Below are 22320 nucleotides of genomic sequence, written 5' to 3' on the forward strand. Positions count from 1 at the left end.
CCCTTCTTTCCCGGCACCTTCTTTGGCTGCTGTCGGGGACTGATTGGGCCCTGGGGACGAGAGTCCTGCAATCAGTTACCCGATACCTGGGCGCTAGGCCCTCGCCCTCCGACTGGCAGAACGCGAAAGGGCACGAGGTTGGGAGGGAGGCTTTGCGGGAGGGGCAGGGGGACAGGAGTGGTGTGGAATTTAGGGTGGGACTGGGCCGAGCCCTGGGACAAGGCGGGGGGCGCGACTTCAGCACTTCGGAGAGCGCCCGGGGGCGGGCGGGGCTAGCGGGCCCAGGGGCGGGGCGGGGCGGGGTGGGGCGGGGCACAGGAGACCCCAGCTAAGGCCCGGGAACGCGCGCAGTGGCGCTTGCGCTGGTCCAGAGAACCGTGCGCGGTCGGGAGCCGCGCCCTGCCCTGCGCAGGTGCACCCGCCGCGCGGGTCCAGCTCCCGGCAGCCTCTCGCCGCAACCCCCTCCTCTGTCCCTTCGGCCGCCTCCACCGCCGCCGCCCCCTCCGCACCGTGCTCCGCCCGGATGGCCAGGGCTGTGCCGGAGAATGGCGGAGCGAGAGAGCGGCGGCCTGGGCGGGGGGGCCGCGTCCCCGCCTGCCGCCTCCCCGTTCCTCGGGCTCCACATCGCGTCGCCGCCCAATTTCAGGTGAGAATCCCCGGCCTCCGCGCCCCGCCCTTTAGCCCGGACTGATCTGCTCCGGCTCAGCCTTCACCCCACCCGCTCCGCCCCCAGCACACACCAAACCTCCGGAAGGAGAGGGTGGCCTGGGGATAGGGTCTCTTCCCTGGACAGAGCCCCAGAATCCCCCTCAGCCACAAGTCCAGACTGATATCCGCGGCATATCCGTGGTGCAGCCAGCTCCCTCCGCCATTCCATGTCCTAGGCTAGGAGATTCTGAGCTGAAATTGGAGGAGGAGCGCAGGGGCTGCCTTCTCCCCGACTTTGTGGCCTGGGATCTGGTATGAGATCCCAGAGGAAACAGGCAGGCTCGCCTGTGCCCAGTCTGAAGGGTCCCATAAAAATGGGAGCAGACTGGGATGTCCCACGAGTCCCAGTTTCTTAGGGCGACGGACAACCTTGGTGCAGGAAGGAGGGAGTCGTGGGCCCCTCCCCGAGCCCTGCCTGGCCAGAGGTGCCTCACTCCCAGGCCCAGCGTGCCAGGACCCTCGGTGGATTTGGATGAGCCCTGACCTTGTCAGGTGTGGGCAGGTGCAGAAGGCTCAGTCTCAGCCCAGGCATCCTAGGCCCAGCTGTGAGAGGGGAGAGTCTGGATTGGATGGTCCGGGAATAGACAGGAACTCTGGGGAAGGGGGAGCCCTTGCTGGAGTGAGCACCCAAGACCCTGATCTGCGCTCCCCTTCAGCTCTCTCCCTGCCCCCTCTCTGGTGTTGGGCAGTTGAGAGGTGGATTTCAGAGAAGTGGATGGTGGGTGTCACAGGGGCAATGTTGATGTGCCTTCTCCATGATTCTGGCCCCATTTGGAGAGGAGGGAGAGGAGGTGTCACTGCTCCAGAGTCTAAGAGAAAAGGCCTAAACATACCCCATTGTTTCTCCTTCTAATGAGCTGGCTCCTTCCCCTCTCTGGGGTCCCCCAGCCAGGCCCCAGCTGGGCTCTGGCGCCAGCCCCTCCTCTGACCAAGGGGTTGCTGGCTCCCTGGTGCTCAGGTGGGCAGGGACCCCTGTGGGTTTCTAATGGCATCATCAAGACTAGAAACCTCCCTGAGGCCCTGAGCTGAGAGGAGCTGGGAAGACCATCGGGAGGGAACCAGATGGAAGAGGCCAAGGCTGAAGGCTTTTGTGATGAGCGCCTCAGAGGAGCCAGGCTGAGTCCTGACACTGATTCCACCTGGCAGACACATGCCGCCTCAGGGCAAACGCTGCCTTCCTGCCTGGAGGCCCCTCTGCAGGGAAAGAACAATGGGCTTAGAGAGACCTGGGTTCAAATCTTACTCTACCACGTTCCAGCTGCCAGACCAGGGCAGGTTTTTGTCCTCTCTGAGCCTCATCTGGTAGGTGAGCTAATTAATATTGATTCTTTGATGTATGTCCTGTCAGTCCTTAACAAGTGTCAGCCCTCTCTCTGCGCTACAGGCATTTATATAGTTCCTTACTGCTCGAAGCACGTTCCCAGCATCGGCTCCTTTAGCCCTCGTAAGCACCCAGGGCGTGGGGGTCGATGTGCCTGTTTCATACTGGAGGAGGCTGAGCCTCAAGGAGGCAGGGAGGCTGGGAGGCTGGCCCAAGAACCTCGAGGGCATCAGAGCCTGAGGCTGAACTGGAGCCCAGGTCTGCGTGTCTACTTTGCTCCACATCCAGGCCCAGTCCCTGACTTGGAGGACGGCTTTGCCTCCCCTCAGCTGCCTCCTGACCCCTGTGCGATAGTGCTCTCCCACCCTCCCTCTCTTGGGGACAGGTTATCACGGATGATGTAGGGAGAGGAGCTGATGAGGTGGGTGCCAGGTAGGAGCGTGTCCAGTCCCAGGCCAGCTGGGCAAGGGCGGCAGTACACAGAGGTCAGGGCGTGGGCCGGCCCTCTGGAACACCACAGCCCGGCCACAGAGACAAGGCTGGCTTGTGGGAGTCATCACAGCAGCGCCTCCGCCCCACGTGGCCTGCCCTTCTCCTTGTCCAGCCTCTCAGATCCCTTAAGCCTAGCTCGGTTTCACCCTGGGTGGTCACTGCTCCCTGGTGGGTCTTCGGAGAGGCCGTGGATCCACCGGGCGGGGTTCGAGTCCTTGCTTCGCCTTCCCAGCTGTGTGCCCTGAGACTGGGCACTAACCCCCTGAGCCTCTGTTTCTTCCCTGTGATGCCGGCTTTGGTTTCCGCGCAGGGCGGTCCCAAGACTTGGATGAGACAGCACGTGTTGTCTTTCGAGGACTGTGGAGAGCTGCGTCTGTGTGGAGCTGTAGGGGCTGTTGCTGGTATTACCAATGTGTGTGCCTGTGCACCCCAGCACTGCCATCAACTTCCAGAGGCGTATGGAGTCAGTGTCCACACTCGGGTTCGCTCAGCGCCCAGCACAGAGCAGGTGCTCAGGGATGCCTTGCTGGTTTGTACATTAGTTAAGGGTGACTTTGGGTGCATCCAAAGTCAGACAATGACGGCGGTGAGCAGGGCACCGCAAGGCACCCACTTTGCCCGGCACCATTCTGAGCACGTGCTGCTCAAGGGCGTTCTCACCAGAACCGTAAACATGGTGCGTTATTATTGTCCCCACTTCACAGCTGAATAACCTAAGGCATGCAGGGGCAAGGTGAGTGGCAGAGCTGGGGTTTGAACCCAGGCCATCTGACTGGAGGCCACCCTGACAAGAGAGCGCCCCAGAATACTGGAGGGGTGCTGGTGGAGGGGCTCAGACTGCTGTGGCCCTGGAAGGGCAGGGAGTGTTTGTTCCTTGGTAGTGGTTTAAATAAATATGTGGATTTTTTTTGAAAAATTTATTTACTTATTTTGAGAGAGTGGAGAAAGGAGGGAGAAAGAGAGGGAGAGAAACATCAGTGTGTGTTTGCCTCTTGCATGTCCCCAACTGGGGACCTGGCCCACAACTCAGGCATGTGCCCTGATTGGGAATTGAACCAGCAACCCTTTGGTTCACGGGCTGGAACTCAACCCACTGAGCCACACCAGCCAGGGTGTTTTTTTTTCTAAGTACAGAAATTCTTCAACCACTTGCCAGTAGTTGCTCTGGACATGGTGTAGAGGAGGGACTTGCACTCACTGTGCCCACTGCTGTATTATATTTGACTCCTTACATTTATAGCAGATACAGGTTACTCCTGTAACTTACAAAGTAATGCTTGAAATTCAATATGAAAGTGACACATGTTCATTACAGGCATATCTTGTATTACTGTACTTTGCAGAAAGTTCTTTTTTTTTTTTTGCAAATTGAAGTTAAGACCCTCCGGCAGCAAAAGGATTATGACCCACTGAAGGCTGGAAAGGATGGTGAGCATTTTTTAGCAATAAAGTATTTCTAAATTAAGTTATGTGTGTTGGGTTTTTTAGACACAGTGCTGTTGCACACTCAGCGGACTACAGCATAGGGTAAGCGTAATTTTTATGCACACTAGGAAACCAGAAAAATTGGCGGTGTGCTTCACTGCGATATTCACCTTACTGCAGTGGTCTGGGAGCAGACCCGCCATGTCCCCGCGGTGTGCCTGTATATAAACAAAACTCTGCTAGAGAATTTAGAAACTGGTGCAGTGGATACATTGAGCTGAGTGGGTGGGAGGAAGAAGAGGGACAGTGGGACACTCTGTGCAGAGGGACAAAGGTGCTTGGGAAGTAAAGTGAGCAGCCTGCCCGGGGGTTGTCCGTGAAAGACACCAGAAATCAGCTCACCCAAAGCAACCTGCTCTTCTTTTGCCCCCGAGGAAAGACCCGTGGAGTGGCTTCCCCAAGAGCACACAGCAAGTCAGTGGCAGAGCTGGAACAGAAGCCTGGCCTCGAGCCTGCCGGGATGATGGCATTTTTACCCATCACACTGCCTGAGGGATGAGAGAGAGGTTACTGAGAGGTTCAGGGACCTCCTTACTTATTTCTTCCCAAGGGGACACACTGGCTGGTCCTTCGTTCACTCCACAAACATTTGCTCTTTGCCAGGTTCCCTAGAGTCAGACATGGGCCTGGCCATCATGCAGGTGGTGGGGGAAGGCAGACAGACCAGGCCTTACTAGGCTGGTAGGTATGGGTGACTAAGGTCAGGGGCCTGGGGGGTCAGTGGGTCAGGAATGGGTCCTCTCAGCTCAGGCCTGGTGGGTGTAAGTTCACCCAAAAGAAGGAATGATGAAGAGGGGAGAAGCATGGGAGAAGGGTCCAAGATGAGAGAGAGCAGGCAGGGTGTCTACTGCCCAGCCTGGCACAAGTGCGGACAGCAGGGAACGCAGAATTCGAAGGCCGTGTCCGGATCCTGGCCTGTCCACTGATAAATGGTGGGGACAGCAGGGGTTGAGGCAGGGAGCAGCGAAATTAATTGATGTCTTGGGACGATTACCCTGGCTGCCTGGTAGAGAATGGGCGTGGAGGGAGGGAGACCACTGGCCGTCCTGCAGACGAGGAAGGATGGGAGAGGAGGTGAGGAAGATGTAGGGCTGGACTGGTAGCGAGGGGTCTGGCTGGGGCAAGGAGCAGAGAGGCAGGGGTCCAGGTGGACTCTGGGCCCCTTAGGGGTGTGGTGCCCAATGGGGGCAGTTTGGAGAGCAGGGAGGTAAAATTACTGGACCTGCTGGATTCGAGGTTGGTGGTCACTGGGGGCCCAACTGGAGGGTGCAAGTAGGCAGTCGGTTTTGGGGCTGGGCCTCCAGAGGATGGGGCTGGGCCCAAACACCCTGGCAGCCTTGACTTACAGGGGGAGGGGGAGAGAGAGAGCACATCTGAGCCACTGATGCCTCAGAGAGAACAGGGCCACCCAGGGCGGCAGCCCCCAGGTCTGGGCAGCACCCCAATCCAGGTCCTGCCGACCTTCAGTTGTGGGGACAGTGTTGACTGGCCTCACACAGCCCAGACGTGGGCGAGGCAGGATTTCCACTCTGGTTCTTTGATGTCAGAGCCTTAAAGTTGGTCTCTGGATTGTTGGCACTTGGCCAGTGATGGCTTAGGGCCCCAGCGGATTCCACAAATCGGGTCACCGCAGCGTCCACACTAGGGGTTCTTACTCGTTCTGCAGTGCCAACCCTAGTGTTCCTTCAAACAGCCTCCAGGAGCATCGGCTGCAGGCCTTGCCTCCCTCTGGCCCCAGAGACACACATGGCGCTGCCGCGCAGCTCCCAGTGCCGCAGTCAACCGGGACCTCCTTCACCGGGCATTTATTTGGTCCTGCAGTGTGCAGGGTCTTGGGCCCTGTGCAGGGGTTAGATCGGGGGTGTCTGTGCCAGGATGAATGGGACGCCCTCAGGAAACACAGAGGAGAAAAGACCCCCGACTGTGTTTACGGTAGTGTTTCTTCCTGTGTGTGACCCATGACATGAAACCACATGGTCACATCAGGTCTGTTGCTCACGGTCTTAGTTGCCATTTCCCACGTTTACGCGCAGGCTTCATGGTGCCCATCCACAGGGCTGTGCTCTGGTCCCTCACACTGGGTGGCTTCAGTTTACCCAGCCCCCAGTGCGAGGCCGGCGTCGGTGGTTTGCTGGTGTGAGGAATTCGGTCCTGTGCACAAGGGGTCCCACCTCGGGGATTGTTTTCTCAGGGTAGTTTTCCAAAAGTCAACCCTCCAGGTGCCAGTGAGCTTGCTGCATGTGGGCACCAAGGAGTTTAAATGGCTCATGCCCGCTGTGACACCCGGCAGGGCTGTCCCTTGGGTTTTGTTTCTGGGGTTGGGTTCAGTTTTCCCCTGGAGATGGCCCCTGTATGGACATAGTCGGGAAAGGGAGTCCAGACAGAGGAACGAGCCCGGCCTGACCCGGGTCCACCCAGGGCTGGGGGCTGAGGAGCGAAAAGAAGGTTCTGAGAATGCAGCTGGGCTGGGCTTGCCCCCACCCCACGCCCTCCGCCAGCCCCTCTGCCAGCCCCTCCGCCAGCCCCACCTTCCCAGCAGCCGCACCCCCTACCCCAGACTCTGATGTAGGCAGGCACGGCACACGGGAAGTTGTGTTGAAAGGTGCATGGACTTACACATTTCCGAGGGGCTAATCTGGAGAGACCTGGGAACCCCAGTGCTCCACCCATTCCACAGCGGTTACTGAGCACCCATCAGGCCCCACCCATGGTTCTGCCAGAGAGACGGGGTCTTGCCCTGTGGATCAGTCGCCTCCAAGGGGAGCCCACCAGGGTGTGTAGGGCCCAAAGGCAAAATTATAGTGATCTGGAGTCCCCAGCCACGGGGACCAAGAGGGCCAGCAGCAGGATTGTCTGGCCTGGTCAGTGGGGTCAGAGAAGACTGCTGAGCAAGCCAGTGGGGCAGGAGTCCGAGTGTGGAGGTAGAGATTGGTGAGTGTGGCGAGAGGGGAAACAATCAGGCTACCGGCAGGAGGAGGCCCTGCTGAGCCTTCAGGTCTCAAGTAGAGTTTGGGCCCCTTTCCCTAAGGGCCAGGGGAAGCTATTAAAGGATGCTTAGCTGGTGAGGGGTGACTGCACCAGATGTGATTCTCAAATGCTGCTTCCAGTTGCCCAGTGGAGAATGAACAGCCTACAGGGGGGCCAGAGGGAAATGGGGAACCTGCCCAGAGGTGAGCGGCTGCTGCACAGGTGTCCTGAGAACCACCCAGAAGGCAGAGAGGCTGGACCCTTGAACTGCTGAGCTCTCTGTCGTGAGAGGGGCCCGTGGGGCACCGTGGCCAGGACCCAAAGTCACGCAGCTGGCATCCTTACCTCACCCCGGAGAGCCAGGCACAGGAAGACAAGAGTGGCCTCTGCACAACCAAAGGCCTGGCTCAGATTTGGCCTTGCCTGGCTAGGGCCTCGGCACTTTCCCTCTTCACCCTCACTGTGCGTGCTGCTCTGCCTCAGCCTCCTGCTGGGCTGAAACAGCAAGTTAGAAAGGGCGAGGGCTGCTGAGGGCGGAAGGAGAGAAACAGGGTGGTGTGACTGTGGCCCTGAAACAAACATCTGGACACAAAAGGCCATGTGTCCACAGTGGGCGGCTCATCTCAGGGAGGGTTCGGAACGCAGCCAGGGCCAGGCTGGGCCCGGAGGAAGGACAGGGCCCTGGAGTAGGGGGTGGGAAGGTTAGTGCACAAATTGGGGGCCTCGGGTGCAAAGATAGACTCTGAAAGTCAGGGCAGTCTTGGGAGACTGCACTCAAGACACAGAGCCACCAGATGTTAATATGTGTGAGACCCCGGGAATGTCCCACCTGAATGGGCTACAGGGCTGATCGATGACAGATCTGAAGGCCAGGGAAGAAAGCCTGCAGAGGGTCCTGGGAGTCCGCTCCAGGCTGCCTCCTGGTGCTCAGGGGTCAGAGGAAAGTGGATGGTGGGATGGGGAGGAACCCTCCCCCCTCCCCTTCCTCTCCTCCCCCCTCCCCTTCCTCTCCCCCCCTCCCCTTCCTCTCCTCCCCCTTCCCCTTCCTGCCCATACCTGTCTTCCTTGAGCCTGGAGGAGCCAAGGGCTTAACTTTCCCTCCACGAAGGGTCTTCTGGGTAAGTGAAGTAAGCCAGTCACAGAAAGACAATTGCCATAGGATTTCGCTTACTCGTGGAATCTAATGAACAAAATAAACTGGCGAACAAAATAGAAACAGAGGCTTGGGCCTGTGGAGCAAACTGACAGCTGCTGGTGGGGGTGAGGGGCTGGGTGAAAGAAGGGGAGGGGAGCGCATGCGTGCACGACACACAGACAACCGTGTGGTGACGGCCGGCCGGGGCAGGGGGTAGACATCTAACTGTCAGCGATACAGATAAAGAAAAAAGGCCCGATGGATGACCCAGTGCCTGGAGAAGCAGGAGAACAGGGCAGGAGACGGGGTGGGGATGGGGGGCGGAGGGGTGGCTTGCAAAGGGGCCTCTACCCCGATCCTCTGTTGAGACCTCTGCAACTCACAGACACTCTGCTGTGTGCGGTGGGGCAAGCATGGGGGGCCTCCGTTTAATGTGGGGGTCCCATGACCTCTGACACCTGTCTGAGCTGTAGTGTCTCATCTGGAAAACGAGCAAGTCACCCCTCTGCCAAGGTGGTGCTGAGGCCTGAGGGAGCTGCTCCGCGGCGGGCCTCCCTGTCAGGCCTCTGGCCTCCAGGATGATGTGGTGACCGTTGCACCACCCTGCCTCTCTTTTGGAAAAGGAGGAAAGATAAAGAGCTCTCGCACCCACCCCGCTGGAGCTGGGGGGTCAAGTGCAGGCTTTTGAGGCCCCACACAATGCCCTTTCCCCTACTGCTCAGAGGACCGAAGCCCCTCCTCTGTAAAGGGTGAAAAGGTGGTCCCTGCGCTCCCAGACCTGCCTCCTAGGAGGTGGGAACGTCAGCAATACTGAGGGGGCGTGGTTGGGTCGCACCCTGCTGCTGCCACTGACAGACCTCTAGCAGGCTCCTGCTGAGCATGCAGGACAGCCTCACCAGCTCTGCCCCCCGGGAGTGGGGTGGGGGGTGGGGGTGGTGTGCAGTCCAGACCACTGCTGGGAGGGAGGGAACTTATGTTCACCACCCTCTGGGTACTGGGTGGGGGTGTCTGGTGGAGCCCTGATCCTGTCTGCTCCACCACACCACCTTGCGCCGGCGCAGATGCCGACCTACCACAGGCAGCAGGGTGGCAGGGGACCAGTGATGTGGCCAGGAGGGCATGGGGAAGGGGGGGCTTTCTGAGGAGCAGGCTTAACTGAGCCTTCTCCCAGCAAACACAGGTGAGAGCCTGCCACAGGCTCCACCCAAGCTCTGGGTTAGACCCCAGGGAGGCAGGAATGGGAGGCACGGGCGGGGGGTGGGGGGGGGAGCTGGAGACCTCAGATGCCAGGCCAAGCAGTTGGCTACCAGCAGGAACCCCTGAGCAGGGGGCAGAGGCTTGGTCTTTAAGACAGCTTTGCCTGGCAGTGGTCAGTGGGGCAGAGTGGTGCAGACACAGGGAGATTGAGGCAGGCAGGCAGGCCAGGGGGCAGGGCTGCAGAGGCAGGAGCTAGGCCAGGGCTGGGCGGCAAGGGAGGGCAGATGTGGATGTGCACTGGGGTGTGCACTGGGGTCGCCGGCAGAGCGGGGAGCACCTGAAGGCCTCTTTGGGTCAGACACCCAGTGGTCCTGTGGCTGGGACCTAGGGGCGCCTTCTCGCTGGTGGCCCAGCCAGCCAGTGTGTGTTCATCGTTAACGTAGTGCCAGCCACTTGGTTCTTGTCCCAGGGCCAGAGATGCCACACCGTGCTGGCCAGATGGAGCGGGAACAAGGCCGCTCTGGCTGCTAGGCCGCTGTCCTCCCCAGCCCGCCTTGCTTCCACACCACACCTTCCCCACCCTCGGGCTCCAGGTCCCAAAGGGCCTGAAAGGGGGCACTCCCAATCTGCCCCCTTGCCTGCCCTGGCGAGAATCCCTGCCATTCCCTCCAGGGCCCTTCCAGCTTCTGCCTGTGTCACAGGCAGCTCGTGGGCTCCCAGGCCACCCAGACCTGCAATGAGCATCCAGGTGCCCTTCCCTGGCTGTGGGGCCACGTGTGCCCACAGACACTTCCTGGATGCTGAAGGATGGAGCCCTAAGGAGGGGCCGAGGTTCTGTCCTGCACCAGGTGGGCAGTGGAGCAGCCCAGACCTGCCCCGCAGCCCCGACTGTGCACTGCCTGGGCCCACAGAAGCCTCCCTGCTGAGGTGTGGGGCTGAGCGTGTAGCTGTGGGCCGTCCATTCACTGAGATTTCTAGAGCTTCCACCCCCACCCCCATCTGGTCATCAGGCACCCTGAGCGTGGCGCTGGCCCTTTAAAGCAGATCAAGGGCTGGCTTTTGGGGGAAAACAGTCCAGATTTCTGCTATCTGCTTACAAGCCTGGGCCAGAGAGAGAGTGCGCCTCAGCCCCCAACAGGGGCATTGGAAGGGCAGGTGGAGCTAGTAGCATCGATTGCAGTAACCTGATCCCACCGGGGAGGTGGCGGTGACAGCAGCATCAGCGCACCGGGCCGGGGGAGGAGGCTGCCTGCAGCTGAGGGCTGGGCTGGGAAGAGCTGGGGCTGGGGCCCAGGTCGGCAGGCAGCCGCTGCCTCGTCTCCCGGCCCATGTATTTTTAATGAGCTCCCCGGGCTTCTGCAGCAGGCAGGACGCAGAAAGGCAGGCCCAGGCGGCAGAGGCCTGTGGCCCCAGCCCTGCCCTGAGCCCTGGCCCCCCCACCCTTCTGGGCATGAGTGGGCGGCCCTGGGGCCCGGAAGCCCCCTGGCCGGGCAGGGCTCTCCATGCATCTCGTCCTGAAGATGGATTCAAGCCCAGACAATGACAGCTGGTTGGAGGATCAGTGGGAGCGCTGGTAGGGGTGCGGGGGCTGGTGGGGAAGGGGGAAGCTTGGGGGACTGCTCCATAGAGCTCCTGCTGTCTGAGTCTGACAGGTAGGAATGGAGGGCATGGGCCTCCTGGGCTCCCCTGGGGGCTGGGCTGCCACCTCTCCTGGGTGACCTTGGACTGCGGGCCTCTCGTGCTCTTAAGCCTCAATCCCTTTGTCTCATGTGGGGAAAGACTCAGAACTGTCCCCAACTTCCCCCACAGAATTCTCCCAAATGTCCCATGTCCACCAAACCAGACGGAGCTCAGGGCTGGGGCCGGCAGGTACCACAGTGGGGCCGGGGCATGGGTGGGCCTGTGGGGAGGGGGCTCCCGTACAGCCAGTCAGCGCTGGTGCTGAGGTGCTCTGGTCTGCCTCCTGAGTTCCCCCCTCCTCCAGCCCCCACCAGGGCCTTCCTGGGCCCCATCTGTGCACCCTCCTGCCCAGGGCCTGTGTTGGGCAAGGTGATTCTGTGGTTGGAGAGATGAGACTGAGAACACAGAATGGGGGCCTGGTCTGTACTGGAATGGGCTGAAACCACCTGCACCAACCCCAGTTTTCCCCTCATTGCTCTGGCTCAAGCAGCTAGGGGCCTCCTGGGCTGGGGGGACAAGCATGTCTCTGGGGCTGGAGAGTGGCCTCTTAATGCCTTGGGTTTGTTGCTGCAGGGATTGGACAGGGAGCCCCCTGATCCAGGCATCCTGTGAAGTCTTCTCATTCTCCATGGGCAAATGGGCCTTGGCACCTCCCTTGACCCTGGGAGGCCTTTCTCTGGCAGAGCTGAGGCTCTGACCAGCTGGGCCTTCCAGGCACTGCCTCTTGTTTGGCAACAAGAAGGACAACAGGGAGGAGCAGGAGTGACGGAGAGCCTCCCCTCCTCCTGCCACCCCAGGAGGACTGCCTTTTGGCATGAACCCCAAACTTTCCCTGCTTGTTAGGTACCCCTTGCGTTAGCACAGGCGGACTCCAAGTCCGGTCTTCTGGGGCTGTGATCTGCCTTTGAGGGGCTGCCTCTTGGAAGGTGTACTAGGGAGACATGGGTGGGCCGAGCAGTCCCTGTGTGTTGTAACTGCAGCCTCCTGTCCCCACCAGGCTCACCCATGACATCAGCCTGGAGGAGTTTGAGGATGAAGACCTCTCAGAGATCACCGATGAGTGTGGCATCAGCCTGCAGTGCAAAGACACCCTGTCCTTACGGGTAAGGGTGGGCTCCCAGAGCCCGACTGGGTGGTAGGATGGGTAGGGTCAGGGTTCAGGGCACCCACCTGACCCACATCGGAGTGTTCGGGGTCTGTACAGCACCCTCCTTAAATGAAGTAGCGTGCAGGAAACATCCAGTACAGCGCTTGGCACACCTTGGGCCTCAATCAATTATTTTTTTCTTTTTTCTTTTTTTTTTTTTGCCATGAGTTAAGGCAGGAGGCAGCTCCTTCAACTGTCCACAGGAAGAGGGCAGGCGGTCTTCAGGTCCTGGACAGTAGCAGTTAGGGCATTAGGGAAGGGAAGGCTCGGGACTACCCGAAGTCCTTTGGGGAGTGGCCTTGGCAGACAGCCCCAGGCAGAGCCAGGTGGAGTCTGGAGTGATCTGCAGTGCTCTGGGGCAGGAGCGCAGATACAGGCACTCCCTCTGCTGCCGCTGCGCCAAGCCGTGCCACTGGGTCTCACAGACCCCCCCCTGGCCCGCAGGCCTAAAGGTCCCTATGGAGGGTTAACCCAGCATTGCTGCTGCTTCTGACCCCTTGGCTTTCCCGTAGGACAGATGGCTTTCTCTTGTCCTGAAAGTTCTGAATCCTGCCAGGAGGTCCTCAGCATCTGGGGAGCGTGGGTCAGAGAGAGATCCTCTGTGTCTTTTCAGAAGAGTAAAGAGGAGTCAGGAAATGGCAGCCAAAGCATGGTGCTAGGTTGCAGAGCCCAGAGCTGCTCTCGGCCCTCGGGAGGGCAGCCGGCCAAAGTGGACGTGGTGTGAGGAGGGCAGTGAGCAAAGGAGTGAGTTGGGGTGCACAGTGCCTTCTCTGTGTTGTGGTCTCCTATTGCCCCCAGATATGCTGTGAGCTCTTCCAAGGCAAGAAGAAACCGGGGACTGGTTGGGGGGTGGTTAACCCTCCAGCTCCATGTACCCCAACCCTCCACCCTCTGGCCAGGCCAGGAAGGGATGGAAGCAGAGGACCTGGGGAATGGTCCCAGGGCCTGGACATAGCTTCTGTAAGGTCACACACCTGTTCCTCATCCCCCACTGCCTTGAAGAGGGTGGTCCTGCCACCAGTTAGGACCCTGAGGCCCTGGGGCTTTATGTACCTTGTACATAAAGGGGCCTTAGGCAAGCTCCAGGGGGCTGTCACTCACTCTTGCCAGTGAATCCTCACCTCTGCTAACTGGTGAGGGAGTTTGGGGATCAGGAGATCTGTCCGAGGGGCCAGGGAGGCAGTGGCAGGCTGGAACTAGAGCAGGGCTTAGAACTCTCAAAGTTAGGCTAGCTGAGCGAGAATCTCAGGTTGGAGGGGCCAAGGCCTGTGGACAGGAGGGTGGGGGATGCCACTGCCTGTGCAGGTGCCCCACTTGCCCTTCTTCTTCAGCATCCCTCTTCCGGCCGGAGCTCAGGTCCTCCTGCCCGCTCTGCAGCCCACCCGCAATCCGTCGCCTGGACTGAATTTCCCTCACTGCCCTTTTCAAATAATAACCCCACCCCATCCCCTGTGAGGCGTGAACACCTTGGCGACCCTCCGTCCCCATGGCAACAGCAGTGACCTCACTCTGGGCTTTGCTTACAACCCTGGTGAGGTCACCGGCCGTTGCCAAAGAAACGGGAGGTGCAGAGTCAGAAAGCTGAGGACCGTGAGGCGGGGAGAGGTGTGGACTGTTCAAGCCGTTACCAAGGGAACGGGAGGGTGCAAAGAGTGGGGAAGCCGGGAACCCAGAGGAGGGAAGAGGTGTGGACTGCCCGAGGCCCCGCCTGGAGTGGGGAGGGCAGCCTCGTGCATTCTCGCAGGGGGATGGCCTTGGTCCTGATTGCTCATCTCTCCCCACCCCTATGCGGCAGGGGAATGGATTCGCCTGGGCTGGGGGTGGTGCACTGGGGGCGGTGCGCGGCAGCCTTGGTCCTGCCCCAGCCTCTGTGCGGCCCCGCCCCATGACTCCCCTCCGTTCTGGCCGGGCAGCCCCCGCGTGCAGGGCTCCTAGCTGGGGGCGGCGGCTGCGCTGGGAGTCGGCTGCAGGCTGAGATGCTGCAGATGGACCTGATCGATGCAGCGGGGGACACTCCCGGCGCTGAGGACGACGAGGAGGACGACGAGGAGGAGCACACGGCGCGGAGACCAGGAGCGGGACCGCCGGAGGCCGAGGCTCGCCAGGAACCGGTGCTCCGCGGCCAGGGCCAGGGCCAGGGCCAGGGCCAGGGCCAGGGCAGCGGGGACACTTACCGGCCCAAGCGGCCCACCACGCTCAACCTCTTCCCGCAGGTGCCGCGGTCTCAGGTAAGGCTTGAGCGGTGTGGGGCGGGGCTGAGGGTGGCGCCCTGGGCCTGGGCCCGGGAGGTGACAGGGCAGGGTGCTTTGGGCGAACTTGTGGGTCTGGCGCTGGGAGAAGTCGCCTGCCTACTGAGACCGCCTGAGGCTTCCCAAGGGGAAGGTCCCTGGCGTGGTGGTCTGGGAGGTGGGTAGGATCGATCATAAAGGGAAGGGCCCAGAGGGGCAGTGGAGGGATCTGCGCAGAGAGAGAAGTGGGGTATTCAGAGAACAGAATTTTAAGGCATTGCAAGGGTTTGGAGCTTGGGACCCGTCGGCTGTGGCCAGGTTTCCTTTTTAGGGTGTGGGGCTCCTGGTGAGGTGAATAAGAAGCAAGGCCTGGAGAAAGGGCTTCCTTCATCTGAAGGGGTCGGTGTGGTGGGAGGCCTTGGGAAGTTGTGAAAAGTTGGGGATGGGAGCTCAGAGGCAGCAGGCGATTTGAAATGTGGGCAGCTGGGAATTCCCAGACGGCAGGCAAGAGAAATGGGAGGTGGAGCTGTTTGGCTGAGTTGGGGGCCTGGGGCCCCCTGGCTGGGTGGCTGGATGCCAAGGAGGGTTGAGTAGGGTGGGGGAGAGTGTCTGTGGCCCTTTGTTTTCCAAACCCAGACAGGAAAGGTACAGAGGGGCCCGGGGAGGCGGGGCTGTGGGTGGAGGGTGCTGGGGCCCTGGGGAAGGGATTAGTTCCTTTCCCAGGGTCGTCAGGGGTAGATTTTGGCAGCCAGAGTCATGAATGTGAGAGCCGCTGAGGGTGTTCCCAGGGAAGGGGGCCCAAGCTGTGTGTAGGCAGCCTTGTACTCTGGCAGTGCAGAGAGGGTCCCAGGGGGCAGAGGATGTGGCGGGGGCAGACCAGGGGCTGAAGGGCAGCAAGAAGGGCCTCTGACAACTACATGTCATTCCTCAGTCATGTACTCCCCAGGCATGACAGAACGGCCTTCTGGATTCATCATTTGGATGATTCATCCCAGTCCCCAGGCCAGCTGCTGGGAGACCCTTCCTGTGCCTTTTTCTCGTTCTGCAAACTACCCCCACCCCTTCCCTGAAGCTTCCTGAGCTTCGGGACACTTGGGCTAGAAGGGAGAGTCCTCATGTTACCCTCAGTGTCTGGGTCTGGGGGTTCAGCTCCGACCCCAGATGGCTCTTGCTTCTTCCCCCACCTCCTTCCCCATGCACCAAGACACACATTGGCCATCACCGCCTTTGCGGAGGCTGACAAGACCATGTCCCTAAGGCTTGGCCAGCTTCCCTGAGCCAGGAGGAAGGGCTGGCTAGAGCCAGGAGGCCTGGCCAGGAGGGCTGGGACCTGCCACCCTTCCTGTCTGCTCCACAGGGGGTCCAGGGTGAGGCCCTGGATAAGAGATGGGGGTGGGGGCGCAGCAAATGTCCTAAGGATGGCCAGATGGGGGCAGGGCCAGGGCCTCCCTGTGCCGGGCACTGTTGACCACTTCTGTCACAGGGCCTTTTGTTCTCTGTACAGGACACGCTGAACAATAATTCTCTAGGCAAGAAGCACAGTTGGCAGGACCGAGTGTCTCGATCATCCTCACCCCTGAAGACAGGTAAGGTGGCACCCTTTCCAGACTCCCACCTGCCCGGCCCCACTGCAGAGAGCACTCCAGCTTTCGAGTAGGCCCACCCGAGGGGACTGTGGCATGAGCGAGGGGGCCCCAGAGCCACCAGGGCCAGTGGCTGAGAGGAAGGAACAGTGGCCTGGGGGTCAAGGGCAGGGGCACCTGTCTGCAGCACTGACCTGCCCGCTCTCCAGGGGAGCAGACGCCTCCACATGAACACATCTGCCTGAGCGATGAGCTGCCACCGCAGAGCAGCCCTGCCCCCACCACGGACCGAGGCACCTCCACCAAGAGCCCTTGTCGCCGCAGCGCTGCCACCCAGATGGCTCCTCCCAGCGGCCCTCAGGCTGCCCCGCCAGGCAGCCGGGGCCACTCGCATCGAGACCGCATCCACTACCAGGCGGACGTGCGGCTGGAGGCCACCGAGGAGATCTACCTGACGCCAGTGCAGAGGCCCCCAGACCCCGGGGAGCCCACCTCTGCCTTCTTGCCACCAGCTGAAAGCCGGATGTCAGTCAGCTCCGATCCAGACCCTGCTGCCTACCCCTCCTCAGCAGGACGGCCACACCCCTCCATCAGTGAGGAGGACGAGGGCTTCGACTGCTTGTCCTCCCCAGAGCGGGCCGGGCCGCCAGGTGGAGGGTGGCGCGGGAGCCTGGGGGAGCCGCCGCCGCCCCCGCGGGCCTCGCTAAGCTCAGACACCAGCGCACTGTCTTATGACTCGGTCAAGTACACGCTGGTAGTGGACGAGCACGCACAGCTGGAGTTGGTGAGCCTGCGGCCATGCTTTGGAGACTACAGTGACGAGAGCGACTCAGCCACCGTCTATGACAACTGCGCCTCTGCCTCCTCACCCTACGAGTCGGCCATTGGGGAAGAGTATGAGGAAGCACCCCGGCCACGGCCCTCTGCCTGCCTCTCTGAGGACTCCACACCCGACGAGCCTGACGTCCACTTCTCCAAGAAGTTCCTGAATGTCTTCATGAGTGGCCGCTCTCGTTCCTCCAGTGAGTCCGCAGTGGGAGCAGTGGGGCCCGGGTGGGAAGAGCTGGCTTGAGGGCGCTCCGGGGAGGAGGGCCCTCTGGGGAGGAGGCCCCAGACCCATCTGGTCTGAGACTTGAGGGCTGAGAGCACCCTCCCTGCCCCTCCCACCTCGACCAGAGCTGGGACCTCCCTCCTGCAGCTAGTCCCCTTCGCCCCTAGGTGCAGAGTCCTTTGGGCTCTTCTCCTGTGTCATCAACGGGGAGGAGCAGGAGCAGACCCACCGGGCCATATTCAGGTAAGAGCGCCAGAGCCCAACCGGCCAGGCAGTGGCTGGGACACCCTGCCCTGCCTCCGTCATCCCCGCGTGGCCTAAATCCATCAACACCACTGGCACATGACGCATCAGCCCCGGGGGTGGTGCCTCCCCTCTCAGACTCAGAGTAAGGGGCAGAAGGGAGGGTTGAGTGCACTGCAGCCTTTGCTGTGCTGCGGGCACCCAAGGGTGAGCACCGGAGCTGGCCGGGATCAGAGCCCAGAGGGGCGCCCAGCAGATCCCATACCTACCCCGCACCAAACCCACACCCTCGCTCTCCTCATGTGGAAGTGCCCGCTTCCCATCACCTCTCCCCGTTGTGTTAGTGGCTCTAGTCACCTCCGTCGTCAGCCTGCGAGTTGCCCCGTGGCAGAGGCATACCCGACTTCAGTCTGCCCCAGGAGCTGGCTTTGACAGGCGCCCCGAACGCTCTCAAACACTTGTTGAATTAACCTGCTGGCTGGCACTGGCATGGCTCCCAGAGCAGGGTGTGGGGTAGACAGGTGACCTGGCTGGAGAGGCCCTGTGGTGAAGTCCTCATGTCCCCTCTTGGGGACAGATTTGTGCCTCGACATGAAGACGAACTCGAGCTGGAAGTGGACGACCCCCTGCTGGTGGAGCTGCAGGCCGAGGACTACTGGTACGAGGCCTACAACATGCGCACGGGGGCCCGGGGCGTCTTTCCGGCCTACTACGCTATCGAGGTCACCAAGGAGCCTGAACATATGGCAGGTAGGGTTCCTGTCCCACTGTCTGGTGCCACCAGGCCCCACATCTTCCCTGCTCTGGCTTGCTGCCAGGTGAACCCATACTCCAGACCTCAGCCGCCCAGGGAGGGGGACCAAGCCGAAGTGGCTTTGGGTCAGTTTCACAAGTGGTTACCACAAGGCCCAGCCAGACTGGGGCATCCGTGGGTGGTGGCACCCTTTGCTGGCTCTGCCTCTCCTCATGTCAGGCTTGCTTTCCAGCCCTGACCAAAAACAGTGACTGGGTGGACCAGTTTCGCGTGAAGTTCCTGGGCTCTGTCCAGGTTCCCTACCACAAAGGCAACGACGTCCTCTGTGCCGCTATGCAAAAGGTACTTGCTTCCTACCCCCACCCTGCAGTGGGTGATAAGCCCCAGCCTGGTCCCCGGCCTTTCCTGGGAGAGGGACATGCCCCACACCTGATGTTCCTGTCCCTCACCCACAGATCGCCACCACCCGCCGGCTCACCGTGCACTTTAACCCACCTTCCAGCTGCGTCCTAGAGATCAGCGTGAGGGGTGTGAAGATAGGCGTCAAGGCTGATGACTCCCAGGAGGCCCAGGTGAGCACCCTGGCCCCCACCCTGGGCTCTTGCACCTCACCTCCCTCCTCTGCCCCCTGCAGGCTCATGACCACCTTCCTCTCTTCCTCCTGTAGGGGAATAAATGTAGCCACTTTTTCCAGTTAAAAAACATCTCTTTCTGTGGATACCATCCAAAGAACAACAAGTAAGTGGGCTGGAGCAGAGGTCGAGGTGTGGGTGGGAGGGGTGCAGCCATCCTGGCTGGGTGGGGGCCGTGCATGTGCCTGGAGGGGTCTGAGGCCCACCCCGCCCTCAGACGGATTGCACCCTCCCACAGGTACTTTGGGTTCATCACTAAGCACCCCGCTGACCACCGGTTTGCCTGCCACGTTTTTGTGTCCGAAGAATCCACCAAAGTCTTGGCGGAATCTGTGGGGTATGTATGCATGTGTGCCCACCTGCCATCCCCCACCCCAGGCCCTCAAGCACAGTCCTCTCCAGCTCTGCACACCACCTGCACACACCTCTGAACTGTCCCAGGTCACAGTCCAGCGGCTGGTCTGCAGGAGCACCTGCTGTAGGTTTTAGTGTTGGGCCCTTTCTTGAACTGCAGTCTGGCTCAGGAAGCAGTTTGTAGAGGAAGGAGCTGAGGCCACTGCAGCTGGGGGTCTGGAGCCCCGGCCAGGGACCCCGAGGCTCCAGTTTGAAAATTGGGGTTAAGCTCCCACTCCCCGACCCCAGTCAGCGTGTGTGTCTGCCCACCCCTAGGAGAGCGTTCCAGCAGTTCTACAAGCAGTTTGTGGAGTACACCTGCCCCACGGAAGATATCTACCTGGAGTAGCAGTGCTGCCCTGCCCTGTGCATCCCCTGGGCCTTCAGGCCAGCGCCAGGACAGCTGGCTGCCAACAGGACGTGGCGCTGCCTGAGGAAGGGCACCCGCACCACCGTAGGACAGGGGAGTGGAGACTGTTGGCCAGGGTGGGAGGGCGGGGGTTGTGGGAGAGGCAAATGCAGTTTATTGCGATACTAGATTCACCTACGGAGGATGGAGTGGGCTGCTGGGGAACTGTGGGCAGGGCGGGGCAGGCCGCTGGCAGGGACAGGGGCCATCCCAGGAGCGGAGGGTTCTGTCCCATTCTGGGGCTCACTTCCCTGCCAGGGCCTCTGGCTCCCTGGCCATGGGCGTCTGCCTGGATGAAGCCCATGCCACCTGAGAGTGCCCACCCTGCTCTCGGCTCCCAGCCCTGAGCAAAGGCCCTGAGCTCATGCTGAGCCCAGCTGCCTCCTGAGGACTTTCCAGTAAGGAAACAGCAGTAGGGGGCAGTGCAGTCCCTGTTCCCAGCTGTCACTCGCAGGGCCTCTGGATGGCTCCACCACCAACCTCACTGGCATGCTGGCCCCTGGCAGGTGCGGGCCCCTCGAGGAAGGAGGGCACCCACAGCGGGGCCCCACTCCGGCAGGAAAAGGGGGCTTCCCCACTGGCTTGGGCCAGCCTGGCCTCTCGGCTGCTTCGGCTGTAGCCCCATCTTGGTCCTGTCACCCTGGCCACAACTATTAAAGTGCCATTTCCTGTCTGGACTGCGGTGGTGTATCTACGTGGACCCTGCCCACGGCCAGCCCATTTCCATCCTAGGACAACCCAAGGCTTTGCTGTATAGAATAGCTTTATAAGGGGTTCCTGTCACAGGAGTGTGTCGTAGTAATACTCAGCCATGTCTGGGTCCTCCCGCTTGCGCTGCTGGGCCGGGGAGAGGAGGGGCCGAGGCCCTCGTGGTGCAGGGTGCTTGGGTAGGACCCCATAGTCTGGAGAGAGAAGAGGGTGTGATTGGGAGGGAGAACCCGTTTTGGAATCTGCTGCCGTCACCCCTGAACAGATGCTGTTTGGGGTAAGACCCTGAGGCTGGACCTGGGTGCCCTCCCTAGGGTATGTCTTCCCCATGGTGGGGAGGGGAGGGAGGACACTACCATCCAGCAGGCCAGACAGCGGCTGTGGGAGCTCCAGGGGGGCTTCGGGTTCCTCGGAAACCGATCGCTGAGGTCTGTGGGAGAGGTTGGGGAACTCAGGGCTGGCCCTGAAGGCCACTGTCGCCTCCCTTGGAAGCAGGGGACAGCCAAGGATGATGACACCAGCCTCTCCTCATGGCAGTGCCCCCTCCCCGCCCCTTCCAGGCCTCGCCCCTGTTGCTCCTGGGAGTTACCTCAGCAGCAGCGGGAGGGGGTGGAGTGCGACTGCCAGGATGAGGTAGAAGAGGAGGCTCAGCCCGGCCCCGGGGTGCAGAGCCATCTCCCACTCAGGTCCCTGATGCGGCCTCTGCAGGCCCCTCCCCCAGCAGGATGGAACCCCTCCTGACTCCCTGGGCCACCTCACAAAGGACAGCTGTTCCAGGGCAGCAAATCCAAACCGCATCTTGTTCTAGAGCCACGGCCCAAGGGCTGGGGCACAGTGTTGGGACTGGCTCTCTGCTCAGATCCAGACCTTGCTAGGTAGACATGTCAGTCTCTGGGCCTCAGCTTGCTCATCTGTGAGGTAAGGTCTATACATGATGTCCCCAAGGTCTGGCACACCGTAATCCCTCAGCAGAGATCGAGGTTCCTGAATCCTCATCACCCAGAGCCCCACTGGTTCCCACCCAGCCTCCTGCTACCACCACCATTGCTGTCCCTCCAGCAGCTCAGTCCCAGGAAGGCCCTGCCAACAGAAGATCCCAGAGCGGGCGCTCAGCCTCAGCCAGCAATTCCCCTGAGGCGGGTACTGAGGGACTTCCCTATCAGCCCCCACAGCTCAGAACAGCCTGGTCCTCCAGGGGCTGGGCGGAGGGATTTCAGGTTGGCTGGCAAAGCCTGGGGCCTGGTCTGGAGCCAGAGCACAAGCTTCAGGGCGGGGGCGGGGGGGGGGGGTCAGGAAGGACAGGGTCCCCAGCACTTGACACCTGGTGGGGGCTCAATAAATACTTGGTCAACAAATAAATGCAGTGTGATGGTGTACTGGGGTCTCGTCTTAGGCCCCAAGCAAAGCTGTAGGGTCATTAATCTTTGTCTGGTTCGTGCCCAGTCTGATAATGCAAGGCTGACCTGGCTCACTGCAGAACCCTTGAACCTGAGGCTTTAAAAACTAACCCTGGGCCCCCCACCCAAACCTGTGGGATCAGCACCTGAGGGCTAAGCTGGGGGTTCTGCACAAGCTCCTAAGACAGTTCCACGCTCCTCTTCCAGCTGCTGAGGGGCCTGAGCACAGAGGAATGTCCCTTGGTCCTAGCCCTGGCTCCTGGCTCCTGGCTCCTGGCCCTGAGCAGCCGCTCGAGGCTGCCCTGCACTGCATCTCCTTTGGGGCACGAGCTTCTGGTGCTCAGGGCCCATGTGTTGGCTTCTCACTGACCGCCTTCCTCCCCTTCTGTGTCCTAAACACGTCTCCTGCCTCTGTACCTGGTCTCTACCACAATTCACCCCTGCTGGGACCCGCGAGTTCTGGACACTCTAACCCCAAAAACCCGTGTCCTCCACTCCTCCAAGACACCATCTCTTCCTCTCTATCCACAGCCAGTTTGAAGGCCCGTAGGTTACTCAGCCTCTGGAGCCCCCTGCCATGGCCTTAATTCTGCTTTACCCACTGTCCTAGGTGTCTGCCAGCAAGGCCACTGCCCCCCCGCCACCCTTCATCCCTGTCTGTCAGTCAGTCCACCCTGCCCCAGGCCCTGCCCCAACTGCCTCCCGCAGGCGGGTCCCAGCTTCTCCCCTGGTAAGGGATGGCCTGTTGCATTTGGCCCTGACCTTCCCCTCCAGCCTCACCCCGTTCCTG

The 22320-nt window shown here is 60.9% G+C and overlaps 2 protein-coding genes across 4 annotated transcripts; one reads left to right on the forward strand and one right to left on the reverse strand.

Annotated features, from left to right (window-relative positions):
- Positions 1-358: 358 nt before the first annotated feature.
- MAPK8IP1 (mitogen-activated protein kinase 8 interacting protein 1) lies at positions 359-20098 on the forward strand. Of its 3 annotated transcripts, XM_037027928.1 has the most exons (13): positions 359-646; positions 11983-12088; positions 14046-14252; positions 14283-14360; positions 15865-15946; positions 16153-16965; positions 17162-17237; positions 17815-17987; positions 18224-18333; positions 18447-18563; positions 18659-18729; positions 18862-18960; positions 19293-20098. In XM_037027928.1, exons 1-13 carry the CDS (start codon positions 546-548, stop codon positions 19363-19365), a joined length of 2106 nt encoding a protein of 701 aa, XP_036883823.1. In that variant the 5' UTR covers positions 359-545; the 3' UTR covers positions 19366-20098. The 3 variants fall into 3 exon arrangements, with proteins under 3 accessions (XP_036883823.1, XP_036883822.1, XP_036883824.1); XM_037027927.1 differs by having other exon boundaries at positions 14046-14360; XM_037027929.1 differs by lacking the exon at positions 359-646 and adding an exon at positions 10411-10878 and having other exon boundaries at positions 14046-14360.
- A 90-nt stretch (positions 20099-20188) lies between these two features.
- On the reverse strand, positions 20189-22034 carry FREY1 (Frey regulator of sperm-oocyte fusion 1). The gene is made up of 3 exons (XM_037027931.1): positions 20735-22034; positions 20490-20563; positions 20189-20327 (listed from the first exon to the last, which is right to left on the reverse strand). The coding sequence occupies exons 1-3, from the start codon at positions 20929-20931 to the stop codon at positions 20206-20208; spliced, it is 393 nt and encodes a 130-aa protein (XP_036883826.1). The 5' UTR covers positions 20932-22034; the 3' UTR covers positions 20189-20205.
- Positions 22035-22320: the final 286 nt, after the last annotated feature.

Source organism: Sturnira hondurensis, unplaced genomic scaffold (genome assembly GCF_014824575.4).
Source record: "Sturnira hondurensis isolate 20B ecotype Veracruz unplaced genomic scaffold, ASM1482457v3 Scaffold0019433, whole genome shotgun sequence".
In the NCBI taxonomy this organism is placed as follows: domain Eukaryota; kingdom Metazoa; phylum Chordata; class Mammalia; order Chiroptera; family Phyllostomidae; genus Sturnira; species Sturnira hondurensis.

Bases quoted from the DNA above. Each gene is read 5' to 3' on its own strand.
- MAPK8IP1 (XM_037027927.1), top strand. From the start codon at position 546: ATGGCGGAGCGAGAGAGCGGCGGCCTGGGCGGGGGGGCCGCGTCCCCG. The intron at 14,361-15,864 runs GTAAGGCTTGAG...TTCTCTGTACAG, and splicing joins CGCAGGTGCCGCGGTCTCAG to GACACGCTGAACAATAATTC. The intron at 18,961-19,292 runs GTATGTATGCAT...GCCCACCCCTAG, and splicing joins GTCTTGGCGGAATCTGTGGG to GAGAGCGTTCCAGCAGTTCT.
- FREY1 (XM_037027931.1), bottom strand. From the start codon at position 20,931: ATGCGGTTTGGATTTGCTGCCCTGGAACAGCTGTCCTTTGTGAGGTGG. The intron at 20,564-20,734 runs GCTGCTGCTGAG...CCTCTCCCACAG, and splicing joins GTCGCACTCCACCCCCTCCC to ACCTCAGCGATCGGTTTCCG. The intron at 20,328-20,489 runs GTAGTGTCCTCC...TTCTCTCTCCAG, and splicing joins GCTGTCTGGCCTGCTGGATG to ACTATGGGGTCCTACCCAAG.